The sequence below is a fragment of the Meriones unguiculatus genome, chromosome 11 (genome assembly GCF_030254825.1).
Source record: "Meriones unguiculatus strain TT.TT164.6M chromosome 11, Bangor_MerUng_6.1, whole genome shotgun sequence".
In the NCBI taxonomy this organism is placed as follows: Eukaryota; Metazoa; Chordata; class Mammalia; order Rodentia; family Muridae; genus Meriones; species Meriones unguiculatus.
Window position 1 is genome coordinate 101,675,039 of NC_083359.1, and position 23,689 is coordinate 101,698,727.

Sequence of the window (23,689 nt, forward strand, 5' to 3'; positions counted from 1 at the left end):
TCAAGAAAGTGGGTGGGAACTGGGGTTAATCACATTTTAAGGGTATGTTTTGCTGGTAACTGTTGGAGCCTTTTTAGTATGGCTAGACCTGTCATGAGAACACAGCCCTGTCCCCTGGATCATGGTGCTCTCTCCTTACCATCTTTTTGCTAAATCATCTCTGTCTTTGGGAAAACAAACATGGCAGCTGACAATAGTTGATGAACTTGGAGATCCCTGAGGAAAAGTGGAGAGTCCAGCCCTGACAGGAAGGTTGGCTATATGGAATGCCAGTGTGGCCCGATTTTATCTATCTGCCCATGTGTGCTCTTTTCCTCTCTGGCTGTCATCGTGGGTAGTTTTGTTTGCTTGTTTGCTTTGTTTTGAGGCAGCATGACTATGCTTTCGGTCACACTGCAGGCTCTGCAGCCACTCATGCCTGCCAGGTGTACTATCAAAGGGGGATCACTAGAGATGGGCCCCTCTGCTTGTGGGCCGAGTCTGCCCCACATGCTTCCCACCTGGGAGATCCCTGGCTGTTTGCTGTACTTTTAGAAAGCAGTACAGTGCTGGCTCCAAACGGGTCAGGGTCAGCCTTTCTGATTGGACTTTCTCCTTGACCAAGGTCTCAAGCGCAGCCGAAGCAGAAGCCACCACCAAGCAAAAGCTGGTCAAGGGTCATGCATACTCTGTTACTGGAGTCGAAGAGGTAGGAAGGGATGAGGGTTGGCAGAAGTCTGGGGCATCCCAAGAAGGCTGTAGGAGGTGACGCTGAGGGGTTTTGAGTTTGCCTTTGAGCTTTCCTGCTTGCCCAGGGTAAAATTCTCTCTGGATTCAGGGCCTGGTACAGATGTGCAGTTAACTCATGTTTGCTACAGGGCGCCCAGCTCTTAACTTCTCAGAGGGCAGTATCTAAGAACCCTGAGTTCTAGCTCTCGGGTTTTAATTAAATATGACTCTCTTCTGATGTGTAGTCAGAAAAGTCATAGGGACTGTCAGTTGGATTCTCCACACATTCCAAACAAATGTTTATGTAGGCAAATAAGCATAAACCCACAGAGCCCAGTGTTGAGGATAATTTAACGACGAAAAGGCACATTGCATAGATATTCCTCATTCTCGGGTCCCAGTATGACCTATAACATTCATGATTTTTATTTCATATGGTCTACCTATGTCCAACCAGGATTTGAATCATTTGGTTTATGGTTAAAAGCAGGAGCAAGTGGATGATATGACTAAGGTAAAACACATCAGTCTAGACAGTACTACATCTGACAAATGAAATTTTCCTTCGAGTTTCCCAGTGATCGATGCAGAAACAGCCACACACCTGTACTCCAGCTCTTGCTGCTTGTGGCAATGGTGACAACACTCATTACATGTCTTTCCATCAAATGTGGTATACTTAAATCAAGTCAGCTCCATAAACATGAAATGAATATGTATGAGGAAGCTTAGGGCTAGCATGTAACGGGAATGGTGAGGATAAACACTAGCAGACTGACGTGTTTATGGGTGTGTGAATGCCAGCATGCGTGCAGGGGTACGTGGGGGAGCATACTTGAGTCTTCACGAAATAGTAGGGTGAGGTAGGGTCTTAGTCCATTTTCTGTTACTATAACACAATACCTGAGTCTGAATGATTTATTAAGAAAGAGGGTTTTTGTTTTGTTTTGTTTTTTTGTTTTTTATCTCATGCATTTGGAAGCTGGGAAGTCTCCTAACAGCATCAGTTGGAGGGATAGGTAAACACAGAAGAGAGGCAAACAAGACAGGTTGAGTTTGCTTTCTAACACTCTTAGCAACTAATCCGGTCCTGAGAGAAACATCAGTCTTATCTCCTGTTCTAATCCCTTGAGAGCTCCACCTGCAAACCCGATGACAGCAGGGACAAGATTTCACCACAAGTCCCTAGGGCGCTTATACAGTTAGACTTTGGAGATACCCTTTCCCTGCAGAGGTGTGAGCAAACGTATGTCCACCCTGGACATATGTACCAGTGACAGACCGATGAAACGGTCCTACCCAGATCTACCTTAGCGGACGTGGTGATATGGGGTGGCTTGTCTTTGTGGTGTGCGGCTCTTGCAGGTGGATTTCCATGGCCGCCCAGAGAAGCTCATCAGGCTGAGGAACCCGTGGGGCGAAGTGGAGTGGTCGGGAGCCTGGAGTGACGAGTAAGTCTTCCTTCCTCGTTCCCATTGCTCATCTATCCTTGGACAAAGGTGTCGTGGAGCAGAAACCACACCTCATGAGACTCAGCATTCACTGGGTTCTGCATCACTTGCTCGCTGTACATTCCGAAGCCTGCTGTGGAAATGATATTCCATGGTTCCAGACAGGAAACCACTCTGCTGACATTTTTGATTGTGGATTTCTCCTTTGGCACTTGACACTTTGGCAGCTCCATGGAATTTTGTCTAGTGCTGAAGGCTCACCTGTTTCCTGCCTACCACACTGGGGGCTACAAGATCAAACCAGTCACTTGCAATCTGACCTTACCATACCACAAACACTGCTCCCTCAGGACCAAGAGGAAACAAAGATGCTGGGAGAGCCTTGGTCCTGGGAGCCGTGGCCCACCCAGGCAGTGATGAATGGGAGGGTCACTCACACCATGAGTTCCTCTGTGACTACATGGGTGTTGACCCCTGGCTGGAAGGACAGTATTTGGGCTGCCTATCCATGGTAAGGGGAGTCAGTCAGAAGAGGTGAGAGGTGAGGTCTTGGGAAGGCTGTGCTCTGGAATCCACATCCCCTATGTCTTCTGCCAGTCAGAGAACAGTGTGGGCTAGTGACCTAGTAGAAGCTGGAGAGGGGCTCGGAAGCCCTGAGATGACATGCCTAAACGCAGCCAGTCTCTAGCTGTGTCGTTTAAATTTGAGATGACAACAGCAAAAATGAAACCAACTGGGAGATTAGATTAGATCTAGACTTCTCCAGTGTGGAACTCAGTACTGATGGAACGGATGCTGTGATGCCTTTAAGAGGCCCCAGGATGCTTCTGCTGGTCTCCAAGCACCTAAGAGCCAGGTAGAGCGAGAGGCTGAGCCTGGCTGTGCTCACCGCTGGGGAGGGCAGAGCGGGGTTTTGCTGAGTGTGCTCAGGGAAGAGCTCTTGTTTGTTTTGAGGATTGATACTAACACTGGCCACTTATCTGGATACTGCACATGTATTTCAGGAAAATCCAAAGCTCTAAAGGTCAGGCAGCTGTAGACAGCATTTGAGCAAAGTACATGGATATTGTCACAGAGAGGCCACCAGAAGGACGAGGGGTGACATTACTTCATGGAAGTTTTGCTTCTTTTATTTTTTGTTTTAAATAAAACTGGGCCTCATAATCAAAGCTATAGGCTTAGGAAGTGGACAGTGTCTATGTACCCAGAGCTGGCTGGGCCCCAGTGTGGTAGAGGATGAGAGTGACAAGGTACTAATGGATACAGGAATACATGCCTTTCTTATGACAGGACTTCCTTGTCCTTACAGTCAGAGGTCTGTGAGCCTTAACTGGAATGTAAAACTCACCCAGAGGGTGAAAATTAGAATAAAGCCATCAGATTTCTGCTGCATGGCCCAGGCCACCCCTGCAGGAGCCCGAGTCCTTGGCTCCCTCCCCCAGGACTTCACACCAGGTCCAGCCTGTCTTCCTTCCTCAATGGGGGTGCATCCTATGTGTCATCCTTTGGGGGGACATTTAGCTGCAGTAAACAGCTTGCATCTCAGGAATGACCACCTCTGGTTCATTTTTCTCCCCTCCACAAGTGCACCCGAGTGGAATTACATAGATCCCAGGAAGAAAGACGAGCTGGACAAGAGAGCAGAAGATGGCGAGTTCTGGTGAGAAGCCATGTGCTGAAGGGCTGTCCCCTTAGTGCCCAGCCTGCTCCAAGGTACACGGGGGTCCATCTTCAGGACCTCCAGGAATGTGAACAAGGTTCCTAGCATAGGGGCTTTTGTTTTTCTCTGCCCCTTCCCCTAGTATAATTCTACCTCTATCCTCATGTCTAAAACAGGGGAACCCAGCCCACAACATGGCCTGGCCAGCAGCCTGTCTGCCTTTTGTGAGCCTGAAACAATGTTTCTAAGGCCTAGCTTATAGTCAAAACAGGATTCTTTACTTTGTTGGGGTTGGGTGGGATGTGCCATGCAGAAGATGGGATGTCTTAGAGGACATCTCCACACTGGACACCATGAAGAATTTCCTCAGGGATGAGCCTCTTGTGAGTATAGCTGTCATCCAGCCTAGGTGAGGGCTGCATTCACATCATCTCCTGGGGTTTCCTCTGGTTCATGGTGCCAAGTCTGTGGCTGGTAGCTTCAGGAGGGAGATTCTCTCGGAACTAAGACACTGGCCACAGTGACAAATGCGGACAGTAGCCCTGCATGTTTGTGTCACTGGGCTGTAGGAGGGAATTCAGTCAGTCCACAGCTGCTGGAGGACAGAGCTCTTTCTTGGGCCTTTAAGCTCTCTTCCAGTCCAGTCCACTCACTCGCTCCCTTCCGGCTCCTCTGTTCTTCAGGATGTCCTTTTCGGATTTCTTGAAGCAGTTCTCTCGACTGGAGATATGCAACCTGTCCCCGGACTCTCTGAGCAGTGAAGAGGTGCACAAATGGAACCTGGTACTCTTCAATGGCCGCTGGACACGAGGCTCCACAGCTGGGGGCTGCCCCAACTACCCAGGTGAGGCAGAGGGCCACCTGGCTTTTCCTCCCTGAGCCGTGTGGCCTTTTACATGATCTTTGGGTAATTAATGCCCTTGGATCGGAGGTTCTGTTTCTCCTCTGGCTTGGAGGCCAGGCCAGCGAGGGTGGACAGTGGCTTTGCAGCTGCCTATCTGAAGCCTCATCTCAGCTCCTGTGTGTTTAAATCATTCTTGCTTCTGGCCTCTGCTCTCCCAGCATGCTGCTTTTTGCTACCTGCTCTTGGACCATCACTAAGGCCTCTGGTTCTTCTCTTGGGCTTCTGTCTTCCCTACCTGGTCCAGCTGGCTAACATCACTCCCCTGAGCTTGGGGGCAGAGTAGTTAATGACGTCAGAAGATAATCTACTGCTTCCGGGGGCTGCACTCAGAAGGGCAGCCATTCCGCTTTGTGTTACCTGAGGTAAAGCTGCTCCCTGAGGGGTGAGGCTGTGCTGGTCAGGAATGGACATACTCGGGCTATGTGTGGTCTGTGTTCCATTCTGTGGTGGTCATCAGGTTTCTATCCCCGGTGCAAACCACTGCCTCTGACTTAACTCTGGCTCATCATTTTGCTAAAGGTGAGAATGGCCTCCTTGGTTCCCACAAGATGACTAATATGTACTTGTATAGGCTCCTTTTAGGTCCAGTCCATGAGGCAGCAGCTGAAGAAACAACTGAGAAACGACCCCACAGCTCTCGGGAGAAACAAAGGAAAGAAAAGCACGCACCCCACTTGCTAATTCCCCACCTTCATGCTTCTCTGGCTTGCTGTTGCTCCGTTGATTTGTGCCGATTGACTTGGGGTCTCTGTGCAGGGGCCAGGGGCAGCCACTTTCTCCCCAGCCAGAACACTGCATGCTGTAGAAACGGCAGCAGCGTTGCAAGCCCTGTGTGGGTAAAGACTGGGAGCGCAAGGTCTTCACCTCCATTCCCATCCATCTTCATCTGGCTGCCAAGACCAGCTGTTGACAGGCCTGAAGGGGGAGCTAGCGGCCTGCCCCATCAGTCAGCTTAACAACAGTGATAGTGAGACCTGAGGGGCGTTCCTTTTCCGGGCTTCAGTTTCTCAGTCCTCACAATGGTTCATAATTTCTACCTCCCGACTCGCTGGGGTGCAGTGAGCATTGTAAGGCGGAGTGCACAGGGAAGCGCTTTGTAAACTATGCAGCGTTATACAAATGGGATGTATTATTTTTATGGCCCATTCTCTTCCTCTAGTACTGTTAAGGAGTAAACAAAAAATGTAGGGATTGCAGTAATGCTACATTTGGGAGAAATTAAAATATGCCCACCATTAACAAGCTCTTAGGAAAGACATAGGAAAGCCGCATGGCTTGTTCTGGAAGCTCAGAACCATAGGGGGTGCCCAAGGTATATGCACACACCAAATCATAATCCCATCTGTGCTGCCAGCTAGCTGTCAGGAAGAAATGGATTGTTCTTGCCTCATGGTAATGAAGTAAGTACAGAAGATTACCGAATTTTCTGTCTCCCCTGGAAGCCACAGACACCTGATCTTAAAAATCTATATACACCTGTGCTTTGAGTGGAAAAAAAAAAAATCAAGAGATGGAGGTTCTGGGAAGGAGGGACTGAATAAGTAGTCTCGCTGTTAGGGAAAAAAAAATGAATGTGCCTTGAACATATGTGAATGCTATATTGTTTTATAGAGTTGTACCATCATGTAGAGATTGTGAAAACACCCACAACCCCTCCTCACACTAAACCAAACACTCCTTCCCAACTGAGCACCTAGCATGGTGAGAACTGTCAGGCCCATCTTCTTCAATTACACTCTTGGCTCAAGTCCATCATAGAACTACTGTGTTTCTGTGGCTGATCTCTTCTGTGTCCAGCTTGGGTAGCTACTAAGTCGACAGATTTTTTTTTTCAAAAGTTTTCTTTGGACAAAGGTGTCATGTGTGTGTTTGGGGTATTGGTTTGTGCACGTGTGTGCATGCACACTTGCGGAAGACGTCAGGTGTCTAACTGTATCACTCTCCACCTTGGCTCTACCAGCCTCATCTTACTCCTGTGAGACAGGCTCTCTCACTGAACTTGGAGTAATGCCAGCCAGCTAGGCCAGCAGTCCCCCAACAGCACTGGGTTTACTGGCACGTGTGTACCGATTGGCATTTTGACATGGTGCTGGGATTGGTAGGATCTGAACTCATATCCTCTTGGTTACACAGCAAGCCCCCTTACCCACTGAGCCACACCCCCTTCCCCAGCTCAACAAGGCATCTTTTGAAGTATCCATAGCTGGTATGGCGGCGGGAATGCTTAATGGCACTATGATCTCTCCTACATTATAAAGTGATTTGTCAGAAGAGCATGCGTCACATCGGTAAGCTGCAACGCTGAGCATCATGGGAGCTCCTTGGGCTGCGGAACAGAGGACGGGTCTCAGGGCCTCATAAGGTTGAAATCCAAAGCGGGGCCTTCTTCTGGGCACTGCGGAGCACATAACAGTCAGACAGAGGCTTCCTTGGTTCTTCTGAGACTCTATCTTCATCCATCCCAGAGATACAGTTCTCCCTAGAGTGCCTTTTCTAGGTAGAGTCTTCAGCTAAGAACAGGAGAAAATGGAGGGCTTCTCAGAAGGCAAATTATTGCCATCCAGAGCCGCCTGGGATGACTGGATCACAGATTTCACCACTCAGGCAGTTCTGGGCTACTGGTTAATCAAGCAGAAAAGACAGATATTCTAAGAGTCTATCTGTGGGGTGGGGCAGAGCGATGAGAGGAAGCTTTCTACTTCCGCTGTGCCAGGCAGTGTGGCCAGTGTTAACCTTTCATTAAGATGATGCAGGTTCTTTCCTTTTTTATTTTTCTTCATCTCCTCACTCTGTTGGAATACTATCACTGAATGACTTCCAGCCACTTACTGGACCAATCCCCAGTTTAAAATCCATTTGGATGAAGCGGATGAGGACCAGGAGGAGGACACCAGTGAACCCCGCTGTACGGTGCTGCTGGGTCTGATGCAGAAGAATCGGAGACGACAAAAGAGGATTGGCCAGGGCCTGCTCAGCATAGGCTATGCCATCTACCAGGTACCACAAAGCCAGGTTGCTCTGCCACAGTCTTTGATGGAGATGTTTGGGTCAGTAATTGGAGTGCGTCTTTCTTGTTGCTCAAATACTCTTAATTAGATGTTGTCCTTCCTCTCTTCCATCCCCAGAACTCTTGCTGAGGCCTGGCTTCTATAGTTATTCATCCCTGTGGCTGTAATTCCTTCTGTTAACACCTACATGTGCAATCCATTACGCTTTGCCTGTCAGTGAGAACTCAGTGTAAATGGGTACATTAGAGTCTTATCCAAGAGGAGGTGTCTCAGGGGACAGGAGCCTAGAACACGAGGGTGAAAGTCATCCGAACAATAAAATGCATTTTAGAGTGGGGGAAGGTGGCTGGATACAGCGTCCCTTCTTCTACTACAGGAAGTCCCTTAGAATACACAGCACTATCGTGGGGAAGAGAACCACACAGCCTTTTTTTTTTTCTTTGGTTCTGGAGTCTGAGGTTTCAGTCTCTGGCTCAGGATTCCAGGCTCCTCCAGTGACTGCCCCTCTGTGAACCTGGTCTCCCCAACACAGTAAATCAAGTCTTCAGGTCTTGACAATTTAGCTAGGCCCATGCAGTCAACTTCTTTACCCAGGCAGACTCTGTACAATGTATCTCACAGGGACTCGGTATGTGTTTGTTTGTTTGTTTGTCTGTTTGTCTGTCTGTCTGTCTGTCTTTGGGTATGGTTTTATTACAAATGAATTTCTTGATAAAAATACAATTCTAATCAAGAGGTCCCAGAGTGGCTGGGTCCCAGAGTGGTTGGGACCCAACATATCAGTATAAATTAATGCACATAAAATAAGCATTGTACTAAGAAGTATTGTAATAAATTTAGTAACAATGAAAATTTCAGTTGCTAAGCCCCTACCCTCCTCCTTCAGCCCCATTTATTATATTCTTAAACCTTAGGGTTTCAGGCGTGCGTGTGTGTGTGTGTGTGTGTGTGTGTGTGTTTCCTTTCCTATGGTTGTGGCAAAATATCCTGACATAAACAGCATGCAGAGGGGTTTATTTACAGATCAGTGCCCCCCTCCCCATGGTAGGGAAGTGGAGGAGGTCATGCTGAGGCACTGGTCACACTGTGTCTGCAAACAGAAGAGAGCAGTGATCACACAGGGTTCAGCTCCCATTCTGCACTTACTGCACGATCCTAGATAGGGAATGGTGTCACCAAGGGTGGATAAACCTTCCACCTCAACCAACAATCTTCCGAGTCCACAGGCCTATCTTCCAGTTGATTCCAGATTCTATCAAGTTGGCAATTAACACTAACAAGGACCACATGTGTGCATGTGTGCGCGCGCGCGCGCGTGTGTGTGTGTGTGTGTGTGTGTATGTAACTGGAAGAATGAGGGTTAGAAAAGAATTGCTACTTAATGGCAAGAGAAAGTAAGTGCCTTTTTACTCCGACTTAGCTCTTCCAGCCCTGTCTAGACGTAAACACTGCAAACCCATCCTCACTGCTCACAGCGGTAACAGCCAATCCATATCCATCTAGCCGTGTGTGCCTCCCAGCACGGCAAACCTAGAAGCTGGGGACACTGAGGAACAGCACACAGTCCCTGACCCCAGGCTGCTCGCGATCAGGAACGGGAGCTGATGACAGGCAGGGGGCCTCTGTGACGGTGGGACCACCACAGTGGTCTGGGCTCTTCAGCGTCACGCTGGGGGAGGCTTTGATCAGGTCTTCAAAAGGTGACCTAGATGTCAAAGGTGGAGAAGAGAGAACATTCTGGTCTGAAGGGGTGCCATGACAGACAGCTTAAGGCTCAGTGACCTGGTTTACAGAACCGACGGTTGGCAGGCCCAGTTACAGGGTGAACCGCTCAGGGATGGTGGCCAGGGCCTCCTCCTTCAGGCCTCCCTCATTGTGCCAGCTCAACAAAGCATTCTTTCTCAATAGCTGTGAGTGGTGTGGTGTTTGCATCAATAAATAATGCACACAGCATGTCAGTTTCATGTATCGAATTATAGCTGTTTATAAAATACGCCAGGGTATGTGATCTGTGGTCCTGCTTCTTGTCACTAGAGCCATATAATTTAGAGCTTAAAGTCTGAGAACAGACAGTTTTAAAGTCAAACTGAGGCTGTGGATGTAGGAAGCAGCTGGGGTATGGGGAAGCAGCCTGGGTGAGGGGGGGAGCATTTGGGAAGCAGCCTGGCTAGTAGGAATATCGTATTCTCACCCCCATGTCTCCCTTCTCTGGCTGTAACTGTCTGAAACTGGACTCTCGCTGAAGGTTGAAAACCCATGGCCGGTTGAGGAGTTGGCAGGCACCCGTGAAGGCTAAAGAGCCTCCTATTGCCACCCACGGGCCTTGCCGTTCATAGATGGCCACCCTTCCAATCTCTGTGTGGGCAGTGGTTGTTCCTGTCTGGCCGGGTGACCCAGGGCCAGGCCGATTCAGAGCAGACTGCCAGAGGCATCCAAGTTGTTGAGGGCAAGCTGGCCAAGATAATTAGGAAAGCTCCTGGCAGGGCTGGAGAGGGCCTCCGTGTGGCTGATTGTGTTTTAAACTCTGAACTAGAGGCTTGTCGGCATCCCTTGACCACCGTGGCTCTGTGAGAGGATCCCAGCCCCCCCCTCACTTGCCCTCAGAGTGGAAGGCAGTTGTGCAATGAGCCCAAACCAACAATATGCTCTTCTGGTTCAAACAGCCTGTGAGACAGTGGCAGGAGGAGGATGCAGGAGGATTAGGGTCCTATTTTCTAGCCTGGCACAGGAGCACTGGGCATAGCCGGGCTCCCTCTCTGGGTCTGAGAGCTCATCTCTGTAGTTAACCTTCTTCAGTTGTGCCTGAGAGCTGCAGCTGAGCTAGTAGAAAAGAATTCATCACCTCATGTAGCCAAAGCAAAAGATGCCTGGGATGAGGGAGTCAGAGGCAACCAGGATGCTTTCTCTTCACATCCCTTTCCCTGATGCCAGTGCTTTCTCCCAGTCTAGCTTTCTACACTGCCTAATGTCACTAGCATAAATGAAGGGACCTCTTTCCTTAGTTCCAACTTAAAAACCTTAAAGGAAGGAGTCTCCTGCAGGCCCAGCTTGGGTCACTATGGCCAAAGACAGGATCAATGATGACTCAGGGTGAGTGGAATTTTCTTTTCAGCCAACTCCTTGATCTGACAGGCCAGGGTGAGAAGTCTCTTGGAAGGCCTCAGATCCTGTTTAAGCTCAGGTGTTACTACTTTTGAAGTATTTGGGAGATCCTGGTAGGTTACGCCAGTGGTGAACAAAACAAAAGCAGGATGTCAGCCCCATATTTCTAGGACCTGGCAGTCTGTGTATGACCTTGAACCCGCTGATCACCTCCCGATTCAGGAATGCACACCACCCTTTCATTGCCATGTGACCTCCATCCCTGTGAGTTTGGTCTGTCTTCCAGGTGTAGGGAGAGATGCGCAGAGGAAGGGGCTTGAGCCCACAGGTGACTTGCCCTCGTCTTTTGCCCTACAGATTCCCAAGGAGGTACGTGAGTATTGCCTGGACAGAGGTGGTCTTCATTCGGTAAGGAAGGGCCTGCCTGCTTTTGGCTCCTTCCTGCAGTGAAAATGGACTCGCCTGTGGTTACTCTTACGATTCGTTGAGCTGGTAGCCCTGAGTGCGGAGCGGCGGTGAAAACAAGCTCAACTCCCACCTGTCAGGCCCTCCGGGAAGGGAGCAGGAGTGATCTTGTCCCTATCTGCATGGTGGGTTGGCCTGAATAAGGTAACTGCAGCTTACTGTAGGTTCCTTCTTGTCTGGCTCTGATGTCTAATTAGAAAGGGAGGAGGCAACTTCACCCTCTCCGCTCTGGCTTGTTCCAGGCTCCTTGGTAATTCACAGCTGGCTTAGGGACTCCTATCAGCAGTGTCCCTATGGTTTGAGGTTCCCTCTGACCTCTGGGTCCTGTTCCTCTGGACCACCCAGCTCAGCTGGTTGACGGTAGGATCCTGGAAGCAGTCCTGAGAGGACCTGCATGGCCACACAGGAAAGTGCAGTCAGCACAAAGCAAGGCCCAGCAGTGTGCTGGTCCAGAATCGTCTCTGCTGCAAACTTGGGAGCCTTAAAACCCTTAGTGTATAGACTACATCCAAGTAAGTTATAGCAGCATCTTGGGCCCAGGAACGTGCATTGCAGGTTTATCGACAACCCTGGACTCCGGTGTGCACCCACGGCTGGGCGTTGACCTGTGCTCAGCTGCACTGATTATGCAGTGGTCTGTACCAGGCTACAGCCTCCTCTCTTCTCCCTCCTAGGTTCTCAGCTTGACCAGGGGTATAGGTAGACCAACAGGGCCCAGATTTATAAGCTTGGTCCCAGGCTGTATTCCCAGATAACAGTCTCCTGGTCCTTTCTGCCCTTGGATCACAGATGCCTGCTATCTATCATGGAGGGAAGAGCCTGCTGCATTATTATCACTCCTGGAAAAGCATTGAAACCAAACCTGAGTACACATTTTCAGAGGGGATCTCAAGCATTTCTGCTGTCCCAGATGCCACCTGAGGGTATCCTTGAGGCGTCCCGGCCAGGGCAATGACAGAGGGACAAGTGGTCCTACTTCCCCATCCCCCAGACCCCCATCAGCAGACCTGAGATCCAGGGAAGGTCTCGTGAGCATGCGTAGACACTGACCACTCCAGGGCGGGTGTTTTGGCTCCCGTGGATTGCCTGCACCTGCCTCTGTCACCGGCATCCTATAAAGATTGTAAAGACACAGGGCTCTGGGGAGGGTTAATTGCAGCGCTAACAGCGCTGGCACCTGTGTTTTTGGAGCACTCTGTTGTCAGTAATTAGGCCACATCACACAGCAGCAGCCTCTTCATTCCTCACAATAAATTCACGGGTTATCTTGTCTCTGCGCAAGGAAGAGCCCTGATCCCCAGGCCAGGAGGGACCCAGAACCAGGCCAGGATAGCTGCCTCCTCTGTCTGTCTTCTTCAGAGCCTAGTCATTTTAGTCACCTCACAGGGCACTCTGCTTGAGGACAGGGCTGAAGGTCTGGACTCTGAGAGTCAACGCCATTCTTGTTCTCCTAGAGACAGCTGTAGAGTGCTGACTGCTGGAATCAGGAGGACAAGTATGCAGAGCACACACCCGAGTTCTACCCTTCATTTAACTGGGGAGGCCTAGAAGGCAGAGGGGCTGGCCAAGGTCATACAGTTAAGGCCACAGCCTCTTTGGGCTTGGCGCCCAGTAGGCACCCCAAATCCACAGTGAGCTAGCTCATGCCTGAACTGAAAACCCCCCGGGTTCTTACACGTTAGGTGCAGCGAACAATCCCTAACTCAACAGGGTCAGGCTGAACTCCAGGGAGAGACTGACTCTGCCCTTTGCTTTGTGCAGTTGGAGACTCACACGGACGCACACCTGGGCCGAGACTTCTTCCTGGGCCACCAGCCCTCCGCCCGCTCCAGCAGCTACGTGAACCTCCGGGAGGTGTCCGGCAGGGTCCGACTCACCCCAGGACAGTACCTGGTGGTGCCATCCACCTTCGAGCCCTTCAAGGATGGCGACTTCTGCTTGAGGGTGTTCTCGGAGAAGGCGGCCAAGGCCCTGTGCGTCTACTTTGCGGGGAGATGTTTTCTGAGTCAGGCCACAGGTGGAAGCGCGGCTCTGGGAGGCGCCCCTCGCTGAGCGACCTGCCGCTGCATCTTGGTTGACGTTTCTAAAGTTTGGAAATTGTGACACCACCCAGGGACCTCCCCCGGGGTGTCTCCTGTGGCCTCCTCTTTGCTCTATAGGACTGGGGGTTTCCTCGCCCAGAAAAAGTCAAGCCTGGAGAGAAAGGGCCGTTGACCATCTGTCCTACCGCATGACAGCGAGGCTGATGAGATCTGGGCCAGGGGTGTGCACACAGTACCTACACACTGAGTACATACATCACACACACACCAATTATAGACATTACACACAATGTACATACAATATATATGTGTCAAATACACTAGACATATATACCAAATGTAACATCTATACATCTCCCACTGTATAATATATATACATACATACATATACAGATAGACAACATCTACACATACAGCATGCATGCCAGGTATATCATGTACACACATAATACATGCATCAGTTACAACACAAAACATACATTATAGATAACACATCATATACACAACATATGACACGCACACACACCACACGCTACATACATATTACGCACATTTATACATATTACACATTTCAATACCACTACCACACTATGCACACTCACTCCTAATGCATAACACACTCACACACGCACACATGCACACACGCACATACACACACACACTACACATCACACACAGAGCATATTCATGTACACCCAGAAACTATATGCATGTCTCCTGTACCATATACCACGTGCACCACACACACTCACACTCACACACACGTACTGCGTATCCCCTGCTGTGTACTCATCCCTCATACTCCACGTTGTCCGTGAGGCCAGCAGAAGGTCTTCAGAAGGGGGGGGGAGTAGCCCCTGGGGTAAGATGGGGAGAGCCTCAGAATCGACTGTGTTTGGCAGTCTAGAATCCATGGGAGAGCGGTGAAGCCTCAGCTCATGAAAACTTCAGAGTGGGTTGTGGGTTGGGGCAGTAAAGGGGAAGGATTCCTTTTAGGGGTTCAGCCATACAGAATTCTTAGCAGGAGCGGAAAATCCTGGCTGAGAAATCAATCCCCTGTAAGAGGAATTCTCCCTGAGGGAACCTGCCGTTATCTGAACTTGCTTTTTCATGTGTAATTCATTTCTGTCTGGATTTCAGGGAAATTGGGGACACCGTAGCTGGGAACCCGCATGAGGTATGCACTCCTCCTACTGCATGGTGGGCATTCAGGTTTCTTGTTGATTTGACAGAACTCTTTATATATTAAAATAGTAACATCTTGTTTTTCTGGGACATAGTATGATAGTGTCTGGTACGATGACACCAGAGGCTGTTCGCTAGTCTACACACGTGGACACACACACACACATGTGTACATGTACCCTCCACACACACTCACACACATGAATATGCACATGTGTGTATGCATACATACAGAAATGTGCAGAGGGGTTGAAGTACGAGTTCATTTTCTTGTCTTCTCTACATGGTGTGTGCATGTGGTGGTGTGTGTGTGCGTGCATTCATGTGTGTGTGTGTGCATTCATGTGTGTGTGTGTGATCATCCTTTTTCATGGGGAAGGATCCAGGGCGGGGGATGTCTTCACGTGACACAGGTCCACCCACACTCCTCTGCTGTCCGCCCGGGGTATGCGGTACTTATCTGTAAGCAGCTGCTACTCCAAGTGTCCCTACTGGGGAGCTTTCCATCCTGGCACGAGCAGCCGCGGGATAGACATGTTCTCTTAGTGGATCATGAAAGTGCGTGTTTCTACAGCTGAGCGGGAACGCGCCACCCGAGGACCCATCTGCCTGGGGCTTGGGTATGCATTTATCTGGCAGGAAATGCCTGGTTGCTGGCTTCATCTTACTACAGTCTCTATCCGGCGTGACTGCTCCCAGGCTCTGCCGCCTCAGACCCTTGCTGGGCGTGGCGCTTGGTAACTGAGCAAGATGGAGGCAGCTCAGCCTCCTCACTCCCGGGTCTTATTATTCTCACTGTGGGGCACAGGAGCGTGAGAGGAGCCACAGCGTGTCGGTGTAGATGGTGCGGAATTACAAACCCGTTTCAGTTTCTGCTAGTTCACATAAAGCCGATTGCACACCCAGTGAGCCAGCCCAGCAGAAGTTCAGTCCCCGCCTCACCGGGCTCCCTGTCTCCATCTCCCGTGGGCTTAGGATTTTCCTAAGCCCCAGAGTAACACAGAGTCCCTCCTGGCCATGGGTGTGCCCTGGCCATCCCGTGATCAGATCGTATGTTCTTCGGGGGTTACAAGGTCACCGGCTGAGGCATTTGGCCTGCAGCTTGGTAAAGTGCTAGCCTTTGGGCAGAGAGCCTTCTGTGGACTCCAGAGCATGGCGGTGGAACCGTACAGGGGGTTCTGGGGCTCCAAGGCCTGGGACTTCCAGCATAATCCGGCTCACAGAAACTCTGGCTCAATTTCTCACTGTGTCCACTTCTGTCCTAACATCTACATACCATTCGCCACGCTCCCACCAAACTTGACATGCTATCATGCCCCGCGCTCAACATACTTCGCCACATCCCCACCATAAGACATTCCACACACAGACCACACCACCACAAAACACACCACACACGCACACCACATAATCGCCACATACTATACCACACGTGCCTTCTCACACATACCAGCCATCCATACAGCACACTTCCACGTATACCATAGACCTATACTGTCACACTAGACAATCATACGCACTATGCCATGTATGTATTCACAGTAACACTACACATGCCTTGCATGTATAACGCACACATAAGCAGACTTATGACACACGCACACTACTCACCTGCATTTGTACATGCCACACACACACATATACCATACCCCCATGTATGTACACACAGACTACAGTGGTCACATCTTTGTTGATCTCAGGACTTTACAGGGTATAGGAAGGGCCTTGGCCTTCTGGAACTCCTGTGTCTTCACCTCCAAGTCACGGACAGTTAGACATCCCAAGGGCCAGACTGCCGTGCTTGGAGTGAGGGAGTGAGTGAGATACACTGAACCAGCCACTCCCGGGGCTCAGAGGCGTGCCTTTGGGCAGGGCTGCTAAGATATCAGCACCCAATTTAGTAGCAAGAGACTCCTCCCTTGCCTTTGTCCGGCTGCCACGTCATTGCTAGGTGTTTCCACAGACCTCCTATCAGGACTGCAGGCACCCCTCCGGCAACACTGTTTGCGGTAAGGGTGGGATCTTGTTCACCACCGTATTTACTCGGAGACCCAGGGTGGTCTCCAGTTGGCCAGGTGAGTGAATGGCCAAACTGGAGGTACTTTGTCATTATACAAATGCAACCTCCCCATCCCCCGAGTACCAAAGTTCCCACATCCGGTGGCATGGTCCTTACCCACCCCCACCCCCCACTGGCAGACTGCCTTCTACAGATGGCATCTGGCTGCATGTGTCCACTAGGGTGGTTGTGTGCGTCTCAGAGGCTGGCCTTAAGCTCTCCTTCCTCTTGCCTTTGCCTCCCAGGGGCTGGGATTCAAGGGTGTACCAGCTCACTTGGCTTTGCCCTTTAAATGCAGTTTTGGGCTGGAGAGATGGCTCAGTGGTTTAGGGCACTGGCTGCTCTGCCTAAAGGTCCCGAGTTCAATTTCTAGGACCGCATGGTGGCTCACAACCATCTCTAATAGAATCTGATTTCCTCTTCTGGTGTGTATGAAAACAGAACATATTTATATACATAAATAAATAAATCTTTAAAAAATAAAATGCAATTTTATACCTTTGCTCCCCAGAATAATAGAATACTATGCCCCATCGAGGATTTGTGGGCTTGCTACTAGATTTCACAGTACATTACCTGAACAATATAACGTCTTTTCTGAAAACAACAACAACAAAACAAAAACAAAACTTAAATCGTATGTGTGGCAAGTATCACTTTTTCCTTCTAAAGAATACACGTGTGACTCTGGACTTGTGCATTTTGTGTGTGATGGTATGTTTGCGGTGGTAGCTAGTGGAAGAGATAAGGAAACAGCCCCAGAGGCAGAGAGAGTAGGATATAGGAGACAGGAAGTCACATGGCCTTCCAGAAAATCGCCAAGCCATGGGTTGTTCATTCTTTCAGCAATCTCTCGTCACACCAGAGGGTGGTAGAGAAGCACAGAGAGGGATTTGGATGTTGGTTTCACACTTACTAGCTGTTGATTCTGGCCTGCCACTCAGCTGTTGATTTATGTGGGTTAACTCTGTAGTCTAAGCAGCATACCTAGATCATATGCATATCCACTTCTCCTCTCCAGCCTCCTCCATCTTCACCTTCATTTATTTCTCCTCCTCCTCTTCCCCTCCTTCATAACCCACTGAGTACAAAATTAGTGCTGTCTCTATGTGTATGGGAGCAGGGCCATTCATTGGAGCACGAACAAGCTACCATGGCCCCACAGCAGAAGAAAACGGGACTTCCCTCCCAAAAGCTCCTCAGTTAGGGAAAGGGTCTCATGCGCCTCTCACCTACCCACACTGGCGCCTTGACTGGCCCCATCTTGTGGAGGTTTGTGTATGGACCCACAGCTGCTGTGAGTTTGTGGAATACCAGCCTTCTCATATCTAGAAGATACCACTTTGGGGCAGTCCTCCCCAAACTCTGGCTCTATCTCTCCAGCCCCCTCTTTCTGTGATGTCACTTCACTCTCTAAAACTCAGCTTCCCCATGTATGAACAATGTAGAGTAATGAGATGGCCTCACAGCATGGTCTCACTAAGCGAGATGATTCATTTACTGAGCCTCATGGGCAGTAAGTAAGGAAAATACCAGCCCTACCACCGTGACTTACAATTACAGCATCATCAGGCCATCCTGGGCTTTGTGTACTTATTCCGGCTTTGGAAGAAATCAACCTGGTTCCTGGAAACTCTTCAGGCTATCTGGGAAGCTTTCTCTTTTTCATTCTTTCTGGTGACGACAGCCAGAGATCATTTTGAAAGTATCCGGTCAAAGGCATTCATAGAATGGTTGGTACTTTTTAAAGGACGAACACACATTAACTCTCATTTGAGTTTCAAAATGATGCTATGAAACAGTCCTAGGTAGTTTAATATTGGCATTAGGAAGCAGATGCTCAGCTTGCAGAGATGGACTCCGATAAGCAGCCCGTTTGTATTTCAGCTCCAGGCTTCTGGCTTCTAGATCCATTACACCTACTAGTCTGTGCCCTTAACCTCTTTTTACTCTCTTCTGAGACTCTGGGAAAGCTGGGAAAACACGTATGAACAGCTCTACATTTCTGAGATGATTTCTGGAGTTCACATTCCTATGAGGTTGCTGACCCAGCCTGATATTTCCTGAAGTGATTCAGGGTTGAAAGCAGACATGAAAAGCTTGGGGGCCTGGGGAGATGGTTCATCAGTTGAGAGTATATATTGCTCTTGCAGAGGACACAGTATGTTTCCCAGTATCCAGTCCTCTGGGTATCCAGTGCCTCTGGCCTCTATGGGAACTTGCGCTCACATGCACACAGCCCCTCCCCACACATATGGACAATTAACATTAAGATAAATCTTCAGAGAATTTTGGGGTTTAGAGTGCAGAGAGGAGCTCTGGATTTGGCATGGCGCCCTGCTGGCTTGCCAACGCTCTGGGTATCTCCCTGCCTTACCACCTGAATTAGTTACCTGTTGTGATAAGAAAACACTGTGACCGAGACAACTTACAGGTGAGTTTATTCTGGCTTATGGTTCCAGAGAGATGAGAGCCCATCATGACAGGGAGGCATAAGGTCAAAGAGCAGGCATGCCAGCAGGAGCAGGAAGCTGAGAGCTCACGTCTTCACATGCAAGTTAAAGCAAAGAGAGCAGAGGCACAGGGGATGATGCTTTTAACCCCAAAGCCTGCTTCTAGTGACAGCAAGGCCACACCTCCTCAGCCTCCCCAGACAGTGCCACCAACTAGGAAACAAGAGTTCAAATACCTGAGACTATGAGGGGCATTTTTATTGCACTGTATGGCCCCACTTGGCCCAAAACCTGGCCCAGATCAGGCTCACAATAGAAGCTAATGGGATTTTCCACGTCACACAATTTCTGTTTGACTTTATCACCGTCTTCCCTTTCAGCCACATCCCTGTGACATGGATGGAGGAGATGAGCATTTCCAGAGCCTGTTCGAGGAGTCTGCAGGCAAGGTGAGTGGAGGGCAGCAGCTGAGCAGCAGCGGGCTCAGGTCATGCTTGTGTATGGTCTCTTGGGTCTACAACAGCACAGGAGGGCGAACCTGCGTCCCCTGACTCTCCAGACTGGGCCTGTCACTTGTCACTTCAACTGGTCTGCAGCCGGCAGGCTCTTCCTGCGTATATGGGAGAGAGAATAACTATTGTCCAGAGGCCACTTTTCTTCCTGCGTTGACTGACTCGAGAAAATAGAAAAGCCCAATCTCAGGGTCTTGCCAAAAGCCTTTCAGTTTGTAAATTGGTCTTGTCGGATGGGGCCTCTGACTAGAAAACCAAGGCAGTGTGACCTCTCTAAATCAATAGCCTTTAGAGGTGAAATTGCCCAGCAACAGCAGGAGACCACTCAGTTAACCTGCCCTGGGATTGGAGTCACAGCCCAGCCCACTGACCTGGGAGACCAGCAGTGCTGGCCTCCTGGGATCCAAGTATGTATGTGACTGAATACGATCAGGGTATACACAGTTGTCTCACTTCCCTTGTCCTCCTGCCATGCTCTCCAGGGGTCATTTTGGTCCCAGGCATTTAGAGGTCTTAAGTCTGAGCTCACCCAAGATTCACTGTGTCCCCACCAGCCCCACAGTGATTGGGGATCCTTGATGGGTCATAAAGTGATTTAAAAAAAAAAAGATGCAAAGAAGGGGAGGGGAGAAAGAAAGAGAGACAGAGACAGATATAGAGACAGAGACAGACAGAGAATGAATGAATATGAAGGAGGAATGGAAAAAACATGAAGTATACCAGAAAAGAAGCCTTTGTCACGAAGCAAAACAAGCAGCCCCTGTGTGTCCACGGACAAGCGCTTCCACAGAATACATCAATTTGCTCTACCTGGCCGCTCAGGCCAGTATTTTTCCCACCAGAGGCTTCCTTCCTCCGCTGCCGAGGGGCCATGTTTTATTTAGCACACGCAAACACTAGAGAAGAAACACTGTTGTCTGGGAGAAGGGATGGGCACCTAGACACCATCCCCTCCCTGTGCTGGTAAAGTGACAGAAGGTTAAGAAAATGGTCCAAGGTCCCAAGGCCACAAAGAGGTCATAACCAAGGTCCAGTATGGACCCTGAGCATCCCGTTTATTTCTTGGTAGATGACTGAGCCTGTCTTCCCAGAGGTTTTTCAAGGGGTCCCTGGCCACCCTATGTCCCAGGAGGCCACCCTGAGACATGGCTTTGTGCAGTTGTGATCTCACTTTTCAGTGCTAGGGCCTGTCTGGGGAAGTGCAGGAGGTCCAGAGTGGTCAGGCTAAGTGGGAAAAATGGGCGGAGTCCAGCCTGGAACCCAGCTCACAGCCATTGCTTTTACTGCCCATGCCCCTTGCTCCTCCCCTGCCTAAGGCTCACCTTCTACCTGGGAGTTCAGACACACATCTTCTCCCCAGCTCAGGGTTTACACTAAACACACACAGGATGCTTCTTTCCCCTGAATCTGAATCCCAGCCTAAAATGTGTTCCTCTGTGTCATAGCAACCCCACACATGAGAAAGCTGGTGTCTGTAAACCCCAAGCCACTGTAGAACAATGATACATGACAGTGTGTGTGTGTGTGTGTGTGTGTGTGTGTGTGTGTGTGTGTGTGATTGGCAGTTTCTACAGTCATGGCTCCTTCTCTGTAGCGTGGATGCGGTTTTGTTAGAGATTTAATGATGCTGCATGTAGGCCACGTGGTACGTCAGCACTAGTCCCCACTGTCACTATTCATCGCTCTGCTCTCTGGCTACACAAGCCCACGAGACACAGGAGGAGGCAGGGCTGGCAGCCCTCTGTGGAGTCAGGTGCCAAGCTTGTACCATCAGCATCTCCTCTTTTTCCTCCTAACCCTCCAGTACCCTTCCGGGCTGTTGGACCTCAGAGGAAATGGAGAAGTTGAGTTTCTAAAGATATCACATGCTTTAAAAAACCATAGGGCTGGTGGACCCGAAGTCTGGCCGGGGCTTACATTAACTGAGTGCTATGAGGCAGCTTGTCGGGTCTGAAACAATTCACATTTGGGCTCTTTCTAGGATTCTGAAGTCAGTGCCAATCGGCTCCAGAGGGTCCTGAATGGAGTGTTTTCTAAACGTGAGTTCTCCCCTGGGGCCTATCGGAAAGTCCGTGGGCATCCAAGAGAGGTGTCAGGTGGGGCTGAGAGAGCGGGCAGGCAGAGACTGTTGAGAGGCACAGAGGCACTCGAGGTAGAGAGGAGGGGTTCAGCTACCTCTGACCTTAGAGATCCCCACTGTGCCGTGAGGCAGTATCTGGCAGAGAGGAGAGGCGGGAGGAGGTGGCACTCGAAGAGGTGAGGCCAGCACTGGTTGGCAACCAGACCCTGCAGGACTGAGAACCTTGACATCAAATGCAATTATTTGTAAGTCCTGAATGAAAGGAAGCTGAGCTGTGTTTGATTTATTTGACACTTTCCTACAAAGTTAATGTTGCCTGAAGACCCCCTACCACATTTCTTGGGGAAGCAGGTGTCCTTGCCTGTACTCAGTTACTCAAAATCTTGGGGACTGCCCAAGTGTCAAACTCTCCCAAGGAGGGCCTTGTACCCCTGCTTCATGCCTAAGCACCATTGGAGCCAGCATGGAGTCAGCCACCTTCTACTCTGGTCCATCTCTGGCCAGGGTTAAGTCCTTCAGTTGCTTGGGTGATGGGCTCATACTAGCCCAGAGACAGACAGGGGCCTGAGCCGTGTCCTGGGGCTCAGAGCTCTGCCACAGCTCAGGACAGCCCCTCGGCACTCTGCTTGGCTCTTCTTCCTCCTATGGCCCAGAACGGAGTGAAGGAAAGGGCTACAGTGTCTTTAACACATGTTTGGACTCCCAGGTGAAGATGGAGAAGCAGGGAGGTCTGGAGCTCCAGAATGATGCCTGCGACTTAACAATGACAGCTTCATCGAGCCACTGTGTGTTGTGACTACGGAGCCTGGTGGCCTGTGTTTAAATCCAAGCTCTGTTCCCTTACAGGTCAATGAGTTTGAGCAAACTGTATAATCTCCCTGGGCTTCAGGGTCACTGCTTATAACAGGAAGATGGTCATAACATCTGCCAAGTGGGATTATTCTGGAGTAGACTATATAGTGACAGGGACAGCCAAGAGGGGCTGGGATGAGGATGGAGGACAGGATGGGCTTACACCAACACTCTGGTAATAAAGCCTCGCTTGCCTTATCAAAATTCTCAACTAGTTTTTGGTTGCAAGTAGCATCATCAACACCATTGTATTTACCTTTGATCATTTACACACATAAGTCTGTGGGTACCAAAGCCGAGATTCAGAGGTTGAAGATCAATACCAGTGCTGGTCAACACCATATCCCAGGGTACCAGGAGGTTGCAGGTATCTATCCTGAGCCTCCCACGATGCTCTTACCTTTTCTACCCTCTCTTTGATGATCTCCCACTGTCTAGATCATTTATTTTCCTTGTCTTCAAACAGCGCTGACTCCCACCTTCCTTTCTTTTTAAATATTTAGGAACAGACATGAAATTTGATGGATTCAACATCAACACTTGCAGAGAAATGATCAGCTTGCTGGATGTATCCTTTAAATGTCACATCATTTTTTTTTTTCTGTTTTAAAGACTCCTCTACATTTTTTTTTTTAAAGGAAGGTGGGAGGGCAGGGGAGAAAATGAGAAAGGAAGCATATTTACTGAGCCCATGTCAAGGATTGTGTTTGAGTTTTAAAGAAAAATGTATCATTTTGTTGATTGTCTTTATCACACTTGAGACTATCTCCCATTTATTCATAAAAAACCAAAATGGTCCATACTTGAGTGCCTGGTCTAATCATGGAACTGAGAGCTGACAAGCGGGGATATTTGTTTCCTTCTTCCTCCACACTGCTTTGATCGCAGTTTCTCCACTTGATGAAATCCGTCTCACTCCCCATCTTCATCCAACCCCCTTGCTCTCACTATGACTCTCACTATCACTCTATGATCTTTGTTTCAAATACTTGGTAAGGCCCTTGGATATATATTACCAGTAGTTTAGGATTATGATACAAGATAAAACCTATTTGTTCTCTCTGATCTGATTTAACCCCCATCTCCTATGGAAGAACAATCCTTTCAGTGTTTTCCAGAATAGTATTACACAAGCCCTTAAACTGTGCAGCTTATAAATAACGGACGTTTCTTACAGATTGAGATGCCGGGAAACCTAGGGCAAGATG

At 49.4% G+C, this 23,689-nt stretch overlaps 1 protein-coding gene across 1 annotated transcript in view; it reads left to right on the forward strand.

Annotated features, from left to right (window-relative positions):
- Capn8 (calpain 8) overlaps positions 1-23,689 on the forward strand; it is a 99,305-nt gene that overhangs the window by 68,797 nt on the left and 6,819 nt on the right. Inside the window, exons 7-17 of the mRNA XM_060365101.1 lie at positions 605-688; positions 2,074-2,159; positions 3,745-3,819; positions 4,503-4,663; positions 7,545-7,720; positions 11,191-11,202; positions 13,060-13,271; positions 14,481-14,517; positions 19,418-19,486; positions 21,531-21,588; positions 22,985-23,049. Of these exons, the coding sequence (XP_060221084.1) occupies positions 605-688; positions 2,074-2,159; positions 3,745-3,819; positions 4,503-4,663; positions 7,545-7,720; positions 11,191-11,202; positions 13,060-13,271; positions 14,481-14,517; positions 19,418-19,486; positions 21,531-21,588; positions 22,985-23,049 (1,035 nt within the window). The remainder of the gene's footprint in view (positions 1-604; positions 689-2,073; positions 2,160-3,744; positions 3,820-4,502; positions 4,664-7,544; positions 7,721-11,190; positions 11,203-13,059; positions 13,272-14,480; positions 14,518-19,417; positions 19,487-21,530; positions 21,589-22,984; positions 23,050-23,689) is intronic.